Below are 13,765 nucleotides of genomic sequence, written 5' to 3' on the forward strand. Positions count from 1 at the left end.
TAATATTATCTTTAGGTGATTATTCATAATTCGGAGTGCAGTGAAAAATATTGCGGTGTCCACACAAATTGTGACTTTTTCTTCATGACATCCGTTTAATTATATGAGGTTTTGGGGAAACTCTTAAATACGAATAAAATCTTTGACAGAAAAGAATGCCTTCAAATATTTGCTCCTCTATCAATCACATCCTCTTCACTAGAGGGCGCTGTGTCCCGGCTGCTCAGTCGAACATCCCGTTATTCCTCATCTTCACTCGGGCAGCCACAGGCTTCACATCCGGGCGGCTCTCTCGCTCCTCTTCAATCGCAATCCGCTTCCCTTCCCTGCGCTCTCGACCGGGGAGGTCTGTGGCTGCAGAAGAAACCTCCGAATCCCGGACCCTCCGTCGGCGTCTGGTACCGGGCCCCTGAGGTGCTGCTTCCCCGCACAGCTGGTCGCACATGACGCGGGCTCCGCCGATGGTGGTGCACGGCGCCGAGCGCTCCCAGTCGGTGCGACATCTCCGCGCTGAAGTAGCATCGCTGGCTAACGTTAGCTAACAACATCGATCTCTCTGCTCCCCCCCCCCCTCTCCCTCCGGTCGGCCCCCGGTACCGATCCGTCACATCCACAGTTGATTGATAGCTAACACTAGAACACCGAGAGCAACCCCCACCCCACTCCCCGACCGTCCGTCGGCTAGCGCAGAAAGCCCACCGGTCACCTCCCCTAACGTTTCGGATTTAGGGCCCACAACGACAGTTGCTTCGGAGTTTTAACCCTTGATATTCAGATCACCGACCCCCTTTCCTCTTCCACTGTGGCCTTTTAGGGGTCCGTTTCCTCTCTACCTCAACATCCCTATGCCTCCCCGCCTCTTTGCGTAGCTTACCTCAGCTGCACAATCACTCCGACTCTGATCAGCTCCCCTTCCGAGCCCCACCGACATCGGCTCTGCAGCTTCTGACAATCCGACCAAGGAGCGCTGCTCGGCGGGCACTTAATTGCATCGAACTGCAGCGGACAACTCCGGTTCTCTCCCTCCCTGACCTATTCCACTTCACACCCACACAGTCAGCAAATCCAGTTACCGGTCTACCCCTGATACCCCCTCCAGTTTGTCCGTGAGCCCCCGACCCCAGCAGATATCCGTGACAAACGTCCCACAGCGCCCGAGCCACGGGTCTCGCCATGCCGGGTCCGGTGGCCGGTAGCAAGTCCCGTGTGTACGCAGACGTCAATACGCTGAAGAGCCGGGAGTACTGGGACTACGAGGCCCACGTACCCAACTGGAAGTGAGGACATTTCTGTTCAGGTTGCTCTAATTGCATGCATGTCATGTCTAACCACAGAGGTCTCTGTTTGCATGTGTTGAAGAAGAAGAGGGAACGTGTGGCAGATGGGTGTCTATTATTATGCATCTCGCTATGAGGGTATGATGACATTATAATAGTACAGTCTCCCAGCCCACTACCCTGCTGCTCTGCACTGTCTTGACACTTTCCTCCCCCTTACCTCCATTCCTGTCCCCATGTCTGTTGACTTGAATTACATCTGTCTAAAGATCATAACCAGAAATCACTTAATTCCCCAAGGCTGAGCTTCATCGCAGTGACAAGAACACTTAGCAACAGTTCTTACACTGACTTTCATTGCATGCTGATGCTAAAAAATTTTTTTTCTCTTTCTCACACAAACTCTGCACTGTTTCTCTATCTGCCTCTATAGCAACCAGGAGGACTACCAACTAGTACGTAAACTGGGCAGGGGGAAGTACAGCGAAGTGTTCGAGGCCATCAACATCACCAACAATGAGAAGGTGGTGGTCAAGATCCTGAAGGTGGGCAGCTAGATCTCCTTAAACTAAATGCTAGAGATGGCCCGATACCACTTTTTTGCTTCCCGATTCCGATACCTGAACTTGCGTATCGGCCGATACCGAGTACCGATCCGATACCAGAGTGTCATATATTTCATTATGTTTTAACAGCTGTATACTACTATCCCTGTATGGATGTGATATGATTTCTATTTTTGTTGTCGGTCTGGCTCAGGTTAAACTCTTTGTGAAACATGAACAAACACAAACAATGAATGCCCCAGAACTTTCTTTTATTCTCCAGTTTGACAGTCAGTTATAATGGAAAAAGAACATCAATAAACTACTTTAATGTAGATTTTCTTTAGGGCTTTATTACGTATCGGATTGGTGCATACACTCCAGTACTTCCCGATACCGATACCAGCGTTTTAGGCAGTATCGGAGCCGATACCGATACTGGTATCGGAACATCTCTACTAAATGCTGAACGCCAATGTCCTGGCTGAGTGTGTGGTTTAGAGGCCTCCACTTGAAATTGAGTAAAATATATACTGTAAATGTCAGTGTAATATGGGGAATGGGAGTGCTTGATTATATTTTTGATTAATCAACTAATTGTTTGGTCTATAGAATGTCAGGACACAGTGACACATTTCTATCACAATTTCCTAGAGCCCCATGTGATGTCATCAGATCTCTGGTCCAAAACTCCAAATATATTCAATTTAATTTCATTCAATACAAGGAGTAGAGCAGTAAATTCTCACATTTGTGAATCTGCAGGCTTCAGCCATAGAATGTTTGGCATTTCTGCTTGAGAAATTACCCGAACAAAGAATTGATCATCAAAATAGTTGCAGTTTAATTTTCTGTAGATCAACTAATCCTTGCAGAGGTCAGTCCATAATGAAAATAATTGTCAGTTGCAGCCCTGAAAACCAGTGGGAAAATGCAAAAAGTTAGTGTTGAGCTTCTGCCCGGTTTGCCTGGCAAATATTTACAGATTCATCTAGGATTAATTTATTGATCAATTAGTCATTTTTCTGTCCTCCATAATGAACACAGTAAAGCTTTCTGTCCACTCAGAGAACACCAGTGTTCTAAATCATAATCATGTATTTAATAATGGATTATGTAAAGGAATCAATGAATTAATAATGAGTCCATTATTGTTTTGCCTCAGTCTGAAGCAGTGGTTAAAATGTCTTAACCTCGGACTTCCTGCTGCATCAGCATCTGTTGAGCCGTTTCACCAGAGATCATATCGCTTTAATAAAAGTAAGACGGGTAATGTTTGGAGCTGTTGTCGTGTGTTTTCAGAAACAAATTTTGAGTGTGCTGCCCAGCTGTAATTTGAGAAGGTTGCTTTGCCAGTCTGGCTACTCCACATGGCATTCTGGGACGGGAGGAAAACGTGCTCTGATTTAATGGAATTTCTTTAAACCAAATTATAACCAAAATATTGTCCTGGGCGGTCCTAAGCACCGGAGAAAATAGGCTCGGAAGGAACTTGTTTTGGTGGAACGTGCGCGTTTTAGACTCCGATTGGACAGATAGTCTAGCTAGCTGTCTGGATTTACCCTGCCAAGATCTGAGGAGCAGTTAACCATAGTCCTCATGAATCCACCAGAGTTTAAAATGCCAACACAACGGAAGCCCAGGGCAACGGATATCCGGCTTAAATGAGTGAAATCCAGCGGATTTTTTTCGCCGGCAACAGAGCAATCCCGGAAGTTGAACGTCAAGGATACTACCGCCCCAACTTCTATGTGTCACTCAGTGCTACATCACACGTTTTGTCGCTCTTGATTGGTTGTAGGTCTATCCAGTTGCATCCAGAGGCATTTTGGTCTGCGCCGTTGAAAATTGAAAAATGAACAGAGTTTCCAGACTAATACGCATTTGCAAATAAGTTTGGCAATGCCAGTGTCAAATTATCCGTCAGTCATTTAAATGTAAACATCAGCCAGCCGCCCGCCCTAAATGTCTTTTGTACAAAAAGATTGACCGAGTGGAATGCAGCAGCGACACGACACGCAGAATTGGCAGGTTCACGAACAGAAGTCGGAAATAGCACGTGGACAAACTTCTGCTTATACATCTCTTGATATGATTTCTCTTCTTCTTCTGTCTAGTACCCTAAGACCTCTCTTTTTAAATCCATGTCTTTGTTTGCCTTGCTTGTTTTTCTTCTGGAGTTAGCCGGTCAAGAAGAAGAAGATCAAGCGAGAGATCAAGATCCTGGAGAACCTGCGAGGGGGGACCAACATCATCCGACTAGTGGACACAGTCAAAGACCCAGTGGTAGGCTCGCTAATGGCGTGTCTGTCCTTTTTTTTTTTTTTTTTTTTTTTTTTTTTTTTTTTATATAAATGAAGGAAATGAATGGAGAGTGTTGGACTGAAACGTATCACATGTTGGGAATACTGGTAGAAGTTAACAAGTACTCCATTTAAAATCTGTAAACCTGACAGCATGGGACTGACTGCGATCATTCTTTTATGTGTAAAGTTAAGTTGAGGATATAACTACACATCACATCTTAAAGGTGGGGGGGTATAAACTATAAATTAAGACAACAGAAACCGGTTTCCCGTGAAGTACAGGTGGTTAGAAAAGTATTATTATATTCACAGTTTTTGGGACAGTTTGCTTGAACTCATGCTGCTGATGATTTTACTATATGTCAAATTGGGGTCCGGTTCACTTCCAGCAGGTTATTGGTTAAGAACACACCGTGGGGTTTTGTCAAATCTGGTGGTTAATCAGGGGGCTGAATCGTCAACGAGCTACATGCTGCTCTGTTTTTATTCTTGTTTTTGACTGATTTTATCTCACTGCCACTCCCCGTCCCTCTCTGTCTCTCTGTGGTGGCTGTACAGTCCAGAACTCCAGCGCTTGTCTTTGAATGCATCAATAACACAGACTTCAAGGTACAATGATCACCTCTCTTCTGCATGCTTCTGGGGGTGCGCTGTTTGGTCTTTGGCGTCACATTGAGTGTTTTCTGCCATCGCTGACTGTGTCTTAATCATTAGCGGGCATCGGCAGCTTTTTCCTTGAACTAAATTTCAAATTCAAGGCTCAAATCCTGATCTAACTTTGTTTTTCCCTGCAGGAGTTGTACCAGAAGTTGACAGATTACGATATCCGTTTCTATATGTACGAACTACTGAAGGTGAGACTTTTTTGTTGAATTGAATGAATAAGACATTTTCCCACTTAGTCTCAATTTTTCGTAAGGTTCATGGGTATTCAAAAGACTGTACACATATTTATATCTTTGTCTGCTGTGATGTTACTCTGGCCAGGCTCTGGACTACTGTCACAGTATGGGAATCATGCACCGTGACGTCAAACCCCACAATGTGATGATCGACCACCAGTTGAGAAAGGTAGGTGGTGCCCTATATAGTCTGTTTCAGATTTTCTTCACACACCCACACACTGTGAACATTATCTCAGCCTGCTATTTCAGCCTCTCTCTCACTGTTAATTTTCTCTCTGGCTCTTCATCCTTGCATTCCTCTCTCTTTTATACTCTATCCCCCATTTAAAAAGAAGTTTATTGTTGGTTGGTAATGCGTTAGTATTGGCTTACACTTGGTGTCCCTGTAATGTGTTTGAGTGCAGTCGGAGTGCGATCCTTAAAATAACCGCAGATGTAATTTCCATCTAAATAGATGTTTGTTCTGTTGCTCTCTTTCGGTTAACCGCTACAACACAATTCAATCCGTACCCAATTCATGAAAGAACAAATTGTCTCTATTCTGATCATCTGACAAAGAAATGCCATCCGGCCACAAATAAGCATTAGCAGTCATGGCAGAACAGACAAAGTAAAGCGCGCCACCTATAGAAAGTTTATGTCAATCGAGAAAGAAGAGGAAAGCCAAGCAAGGACTGTAGCCATAACCACTGGCTGTTACTACAAGCGCCAGTGCATGGGCCTCTTGCTATGGCTGTAGCTAAATGGCTATTGCAGTAGCTGTAACATCAGCTGTGGCTCTTTTCTTTTCTTCTGAACAACACCAAAGATTGTTACATTGGCCAATAAAGCATTTTACACTTCCAACCTTGGCCAACCGGGGACAACCGATTAAAACAGATGTGAATTAATCCTACAGAATACTTGTCACACACACAGGTTATAATAGGTTACACCTGTTCAGTGGTCACTGTGAAGTTCAATGAGGATAAATTGTGTGTTTCCATAGCTACGCCTTATAGACTGGGGTTTGGCAGAGTTCTACCACCCATCCCAGGAGTACAACGTCAGAGTGGCCTCACGGTACTTCAAAGGCCCCGAACTCCTGGTGGACTACCAGGTAACAAACACACACACACACACGCACACAGATTGAACCAGCTCACATTTAAACACCCTTTAGATATAACCGACGCACAACATGTACATTTTGTACAACGTTGACTGTCGCACACCTTTGAGAAAATGTTGTCAGCACACAAGGATAATTCTGATGTCTGTGTCTCATCATCGGCAGTGCTGTTTGATGATTTTGTGTTTCAGATGTATGATTACAGTCTTGACATGTGGAGCTTGGGCTGTATGCTGGCCAGTATGATATTTCAGAAAGAGCCCTTCTTCCACGGACAAGACAACTATGACCAGGTGCGTCCTGACACACACGTGCAGCTCCTGCACACCATTGAAAACAGCAGCATGTTCATGTCGAGAGGAGGCAGATAAGTCACGGCCATTTATTACTAATTTTATAAAACGCGTACTGAAAAACACAAGAAAAGAGATCAAAACGTCTGCTGGCTTGCTTCTCAGCACACACCGAGCTTCCTGTGTCTCTGTTAGACAGAATGTCCCCGAACATGTAATGGAGAACATGTATTTGTGTCCTGGGCCCTTTATCGGATGTTGTCTGTGGTGCCTCACTCTCAAGTGTCAACTGTAGTTAACAGGAAGAGGGCACTCATTCAGCACAAACAGAACTCGTTCTTCGAGAGTTTCTCACAAGAGAGTGGAAGGTGTGAAAAATGGAAAGAGGGAAAACAAATGCAGGTTGATGAGAGAGAGAAGGAAGGGAAACAAGTCAAACTAACAACAACAACATATATTTAACATACAGGCTAACAATTGTCTTGACATTTGCAAATGGTTGGTGAATACAGTCATGTGAAAGAATTAGGACACCCATGCTAAAGTTGACTAAAAAGAGGAATAAAAAAATCCTCTTTTGGAAATTGATCTTAATGCCTTAAAATCCAACCTTTTAAGGACACCAATTTTGTTTGTGAATGAATAATGTATCGTAAATAAATAAATGTTCTTCCTTAAAATACAGGGGGCATAAGTAAGTACACCCCTATGTTAAATTCCCATAGAGTCAGGCAGATTTTTATTTTTAAAGGCCAGTTATTTCATGGATCCAGGATACTATGCATCCTGATAAAGTTCCCTTGGCCTTTGGAATTAAAATAGCCCCACATCATCACATACCCTTCCCCATACATGGTTTTATTTCAGTTAGCCTAATAGCTGGTTTTATTTGTATTGAGAGATGATTTTATGGAAAGTACCCCATGCCACTCTCTAGGTATGGTGAACGGTATGTGATGATGTGGGGCTATTTTAATTCCAAAGGCCAAGGGAACTTTATCAGGATGCATAGTATCCTGGATCCATGAAATAACTGGCCTTTAAAAATAAAAATCTATTGGAATTTCACATAGGGGTGTACTTACCTATGCCCCCTGTATTTTAAGGAAGAAAATTTATTTATTTACGATACATTATTCATTCACAAAGAAAATTGGTGTCCTTTAAAGATTGGATATTTCCTCATTTTTTGTAATTCAGGAATTAAGATCAATTTGCAAAAGATGATTTTTTTTATTCCTCTTTTTAGTCAACTTTAGCATGGGTGTCCTAATTTTTTCACATGACTTAGCCATAATGTGACAGAGATTTCTTTATATTTCAAAGTGGTCCACAGAGTTTGAACCCCAGTGTGTTGTTTTGTTTTATTTTTTATTTTTTTAGTTGGTGCGAATTGCCAAGGTCCTGGGGACAGACGAGCTGTTCGGCTATTTGCGTAAATACCACATTGAACTGGACCCGCGCTTCAAAGACCTGCTGGGACAGTAAGTCCACTCTCACTTTGCCTCTGGGATTCCCATCACACTCCACTTATGGTGACATACAGTAGCTGCTCTGGAGCCGAACGTAGCGTAGAAGTCAAATCAGAATACAGGCTAAAAATATCCAAAGGGGCAGAAAAGTAACTTATGATACAATACAGCTTTATTGTCAGCCAGGGCTGAAATTCTTTTTGCATCCCTGTTGTCTTTTCCTGGTTTTAAAGGCTGCATTATAGTAAAGTGATGTCATTTTCTGAACCTTCCAGACTGTTGGAACTGTTCTATTATTTGCCTTTAGCCACTTAGTCATTATATCTACATTAGTGATGAATATTTATCAAAAATCTCATTGTGTAAATATTTTGTGAAAGCACCAATAGTCAACACTACACTATTGATATGGAGGTATTTGGTATATCGCCCAGCCCTGCCCTAAAATAGTTGTCAGGAAATCGTTTAACACCCCTGTTGATAAAACAAAGACTAATAAAATGGCATTTGAAATTATCCTTAAAGCGTAATTCTTTTTTATTTGTCTTTCAACCAGGACCCTATTTTCCCATGCATTAATGTCTTAAGTGACTAATGTGTACAATGTACGATTCCAACGGTGTTTGATCTTTTATGTTAAAGAGTAAGATCCCTTTTGTTTAACCAGAAACGGTTCCAAGAGCATTATCGCTAAACCCACCAGACTCTATTTAAATAAACCGTACTTTTAGCATGTACAGAGGCAGCATATTTCCACATCTAAATCGGTAAGTTATGCGTTTATTTCAACCAAACCAGAGTAGTGATTGTTGGAACAGTGGAAAGACGAACCAAGACTGCTTTTGATAGTTCTTGTTTGTTTCTGTCGACTTTAAATAAAGTGTGTTTTACGATGATACAATTACTGTTTATTTAAATGGAGCATGGTGGGTTTGGCAATAGCAATTTGGGGGATGTTTTAATGTTAAAAAAAGGATCTTACTCTTTTAAATAAAAAAAAAAGGTCAATCTCTGTAGGGATCCTTTCCATAATGTTGTCATACACTTGGAACAACAATCTGAGCATGTCCATGGCAAAACAAGCACTTTTGTGGATGTAAATTGAAGGTGCCCAATTGCCCAATAACTTACATTGTAGCTTGTTTCGCTTCTGCCAACTGCAGCGATATTGCTTAATACTGGACCAATTTCAGAGATTGTTGTCAGTCAGTTAGATACAAAAACTTGGGAAATTGGTTCCAAGTTGGAACCCCCGAAATGACCCTTAAATAGAGTAAATGAAAGTAGGTTTTAACATCTGGAAAAGGAAGCCTCATTGTAACTTCTGTTGAGGCCCTCTTTGTGATCCAGGCAGTCCTTAATAGAACCATTCATTTTCACTTTCCAGCACACAAAGAAATGTGTTTAAACTGCATCACAGTGGTAGTTACAAACACAAGTTCACCTTTTTCCACTGCAGCCTTTATGTAATGTGCCGAGGGAAACGTCTTTGTCACCAGCTTGAGCCATATAATAATAATAATAATACATTTGTTGTATATAGCGCTTTAGATGGTACTCAAAGGCAGTTTTCAAGGTAAAAACAAAGAAACGATAAGATCAGAATAAAAACCACAGTAACAACTAGAGATAAATATTAAAAAGGTGCAGCAAAACCGCATAGAAACAAATGGAAACCGCTAAGTTTACAGGTTAAAGCTTTAAAGAGATGGATTTTGAGTGCGGTTTGGAAGTTACCAAGTGATGTGGGGAAAGTCTGCGGTGTTGGGGGAGAGAGTTCCAGAGGGCGGAGCCCGCAACAGAAAAGGCCCTGTCCCCCCCCAGGTTCAGTGCTTGGGGTGGGTGAGAGGGGAGGTGGTTGGCATCTCTGGATCTGAGGTTTCGGGTGGGAGTGTGACAGTGCAGGAGGTCAGTGAGAGCTTTGCAGTTGATAAGGAGGATTTTCAACTGGATTCTGTGTTGGATGGGCCAGTGGAGGTTTAGGAGGACTGGAGGGATGTGGTCTTTGGTGCTGGAGTGAGTGAGTAAATGGGCGGCTGAGTTTTTGGATATATTGTAGTTTATTGAGGAATTTGGTGGGTTTGCCGCCCAGAATGCTTTAGCAGTAGTCCAGTCTTGAGGTGATCAATGCACGGATGAGAAGGAAAGGGAGGGACGAAGGTGGGCAATATTTTTAAGATAGAAGAATGCAGATTTTTGTATTGTGGTTGATGTGGTACTTGAAGGAGAGGGTTTGGTCACAGATAACGCAAGGTTGCGGAGTTTTTGTGGATGCTGGAAGAGTGGAACCATCGATGCAGAGGGAGAATTTTTGGGTTCTGATGATGAGGATTTCAGATTTGTCACTGTTGAGTTTGAGGAAGTTAGCTTGCATCCATGCTTTTATTTCTGTAAGGCAGTTTGTGAGGGTGGAGTAGGTGGCAGCAATAATTGATTTTGGTGAAGATGTAGAGCTGGGTGTCATCGGTAGGGATGCAGTGGTTAACCGATTTCAATATTACTGGAGCTTTACAACGGTCACGGTTAATCGTAAAGGCTCCGCTACGGCGAGTGTTAACTGACTGCAAGTTATGTGTAGCAGTGTGTGCAATTCTTAATAAACCTCCTCGACAACATAAACATTAGCGTATGCGCACACACGTCCCATCAGACGGCGAGTCCGGTCACCGCGAGTATTGCCTGTCAGAGTGATGTTCAACGGAGTCCGGTGCGGGGATAACTTACTGCGGCAATTTAACATCAGGAAAACGCAGAGCCAGTGCACTGGAGATAACATTCGTATGAGTCAAAACTCTTGAACAGCTCAAACATGTCACTGACGTTACCACTAAACGTTACTTACTTACTACTCCTCTTCATCCCCTCTTGGACATACGACTGCAAAAAGATCACTCCATCGCATTTCGTTTTTGGCAACATGCTGCGAATCTCTCTGTGACAGGTGCATCTTGGCTAGCAGCTCCTCCAATTTTCAGACACACCAGCTGGCTCGGTCGTTTCTAGCCCAAAAAGGGCCAACTTCTTGTTTATGACAGCACTTTTGTTGCCATCTTGGCCTTTGTTTGCGGTGTGACTGATTCACCTCTTTAAATAAGAGGTTAACGATTGATCATATAATCATTTTCTGTTTCAAAAAGCAGCAATAAATAACACATTAACATCTAGAGTGTTCATGTGATTTCATACATTAGCAGTGAAATTAATTAATTCATGATAATCGTGAAACTGTGATTATTCTTCATACATTCTTCAGACTATAATCGTACCGACAAAATCTATAGTCGTTGCATCCGTAGTCATCGGCATAACAGTGGAAATGGAGTCATTGGTGGGGTATGATGTGACCAAGGGGGAGCATGTAGAGGATGAAGAGGAGGGGACCAAACACCGAACCTTGGAGGACTCCCTGTGAGACTAGGGCAGTGCATGATTTGGATTTGTTGATGCTAATGAACTGGTGGCAGAAGGAGAGGTACGATTTTGAACCAGGAGAGGGCAGTCACAGACTCTAGAAGGTACACTGTCAAAGGTACACTGTCAAGTTTTCTTGTACACATTCAGTGTTTCTTATCAAAACATCCTTGAAGCCTAACACACCTTTTTGAATGCAATTCCCTCCTGATAAAACACTTGCAAAATCCTTTTTAAACCTGCATTGTTCACGTCCATATTCATATCAGCTAGCTTTTTATCTTCTTCTATATGTTAAATTTTTTTGGTGCTTTTATTTATTTATTTATTTATTTTATTTTTTTCCACTGACTGTTGACCAGTGGATCAGTGCGAGACTGCAGAAATGCCCATCCCCTTCACCAACGTGCTCCTGTGCATACGCATGGGTCCTTTTTGTGCATACTGGTACCTACTCATCAAAACATTGCTCTCTAGCACCACGAGTGGCCAAAAACTGCACAGTGTGCCTACAAGTTATGTGTTGCTGCCGTGTCACTAGAAAAGCCCTCTGCTCCCTGCTGCTTCTTTTGCTCACAGCTCAGCTGTTGTAATGAATGTGTGTGTGTGTGTGTGTGTGTGTGTGTGTGTGTGTGTGTGTGTGTGTGTGTGTGTGTGCGCGTGTCTGCCTGCAGGCAGAGCAGGAAGCGCTGGGAACAGTTTGTGCAGACGGAGAACCAGCACTTGGTGAGTCCTGAAGCCCTGGACCTGCTGGACAAGCTGCTACGCTACGACCACCAACAGAGACTGACTGCCACAGAGGCCATGGAGCACCCCTACTTCTGTAAGCATGACTGAAATGTGATCGTAGTTTGTAGTGTAAAGTCTAAATGCTACGTCGCTGTGGCAAATTCTCTCACTGGTGAATGCAGCGTAACATCACGCGTGTTGGTTCTGAATACTGAGCGTTCACATCAGTATCATCATGAATGTAAACACGCAGGAAATGTGTAACATTTGGCCCTACCATTATTCTATCCATTCCTTCATAATAATAGGTCTGTCTACCGCCCGTATAGTCTCTTTTAAATGCTCTAATTAGCATTAACTGATGGTTATAGGGAATTCTGAAGTGTTGTTCCTCTCTCCTCCTGCAGACCCAGTAATAAAGGAGCAGTCTCTGTCAAACTCTGACAACAACATGGTTTCCAGTGGCAACACTACAGCGCGATGAAACCCCGGTAAACACAGGTTTGAAAAATGACTCGCTGCTCACTGTGTATGTGGATGATTATTTAGATTAAGTATTTTTTTTAAAGATAGAAAAGTTCAACATAATGTACATGATAAAATAATTTGACAATATACAGGTGGTAGGTGGTATCTGTCTCACGCACACTTATATTAAATGTGCATGGATTATTTTACGACAGGTCAGCTGCCGTAAGTCAATTTTATGGCAACAAGTAAACGGGAGGTCTGTCTTTTTTTTTCTTCTTTTTGCTAAAAAGCACAACTTGGTTTATATTTTGTGGTTAGTACTTGTGGAGACATCATATAATTAAATGTAGATGAAGTGTGCAGAATGTTTTTTACACTGGATATGGCTTTTTCTGTTTACGTCCCCATCGTTTTAGCTTTTCTTGGTTAGAACGCCGCTCGAAATAGGCTACCGAAAAGAAAAAAATACAAAGTATCTGCACTCGAGTGAAAATTGTTACAGAGCAGCTATTTGGCTATTCTCTCCCATATCACATAACAAGTCGTGGTGGATGAATGGGTCGGATTTAGGCTCAACAAGAATTTAATTTTACTCTTAATTAACGTGTTAATGTTGTAGTTTGGTTAGGTTTAGGAAAGAAAACTTGATAGATGGATTGATATATTTATAGTTGACGGCGAATCAAGGCAGAGTTGCCGACAGATTGCCACTGTGGTACCACTCAGTTTGGCTGCTTGCTTGCCACTGTCCTGGCACCTGGCACAGACTTGCCACTGAGGTGCCAGTGCCACTTGGAAGATCGCGGCCCTGCTGCTTTTTTTTTTTCTCCTCATGCTGTCTCTTGTGTTCTTTCTCTCTGCAGACGTGAAAGAAGAAGAAGTTTGTTACCTCAGCTTTGTACCCGGTTGTGACAGTAACTTTGACAAGTGTACAGTGACAATGGATCAAAGTAACTCTGACCAGTTACACACTGACAAGATATGTGCATACAGATTACACACATCTCTACACACATACACACATCGATGCAAGCACACCTCTATACAAACACACATGCAGACATGTATACATAACACTCTCCTCTGTATCAGTCTGCGATTGGCTTGTCCTGGTTCCCTGTCCAGCAGCCTGACCAATGAGCTTGAAGCTGCTCCCCCATCCTCCCCCAAATCGTCTTTTTCCTCCCAGCTCAGTAGGTCATGTAGGTCAAAAATGGACAAACTACTTTTAAAGACAATTCAGTC

The 13,765-nt window shown here is 42.7% G+C and overlaps 1 protein-coding gene across 3 annotated transcripts; it reads left to right on the top strand.

The window, feature by feature from the left end:
* The first annotated feature begins 567 nt into the window (after nt 1-567).
* csnk2a2b (casein kinase 2, alpha prime polypeptide b) lies at nt 568-13,470 on the top strand. Of its 3 annotated transcripts, none has more exons than XM_028585945.1 (12): nt 568-1,277; nt 1,711-1,822; nt 4,007-4,108; nt 4,687-4,737; nt 4,923-4,982; nt 5,116-5,199; nt 6,022-6,132; nt 6,336-6,437; nt 7,821-7,921; nt 11,995-12,143; nt 12,457-12,550; nt 13,384-13,470. In XM_028585945.1, the coding sequence occupies exons 1-11, from the start codon at nt 1,174-1,176 to the stop codon at nt 12,531-12,533; spliced, it is 1,053 nt and encodes a 350-aa protein (XP_028441746.1). In that variant the 5' UTR covers nt 568-1,173; the 3' UTR covers nt 12,534-12,550; nt 13,384-13,470. The 3 variants fall into 3 exon arrangements, with proteins under 3 accessions (XP_028441746.1, XP_028441745.1, XP_028441747.1); XM_028585944.1 differs by having other exon boundaries at nt 12,457-12,540; XM_028585946.1 differs by lacking the exon at nt 4,687-4,737 and having other exon boundaries at nt 12,457-12,540.
* The last annotated feature ends 295 nt before the right edge of the window (nt 13,471-13,765 follow it).

Source organism: Perca flavescens, chromosome 8 (genome assembly GCF_004354835.1).
Source record: "Perca flavescens isolate YP-PL-M2 chromosome 8, PFLA_1.0, whole genome shotgun sequence".
Classification (NCBI taxonomy): domain Eukaryota; kingdom Metazoa; phylum Chordata; class Actinopteri; order Perciformes; family Percidae; genus Perca; species Perca flavescens.

Excerpts from the sequence above, each read along its gene's own strand:
- csnk2a2b (XM_028585945.1), top strand. The coding sequence starts at position 1,174 with ATGCCGGGTCCGGTGGCCGGTAGCAAGTCCCGTGTGTACGCAGACGTC. Across the intron at positions 5,200-6,021 it reads TCGACCACCAGTTGAGAAAG|CTACGCCTTATAGACTGGGG; the intron begins GTAGGTGGTGCC and ends GTGTTTCCATAG. Across the intron at positions 6,133-6,335 it reads AACTCCTGGTGGACTACCAG|ATGTATGATTACAGTCTTGA; the intron begins GTAACAAACACA and ends TTTGTGTTTCAG.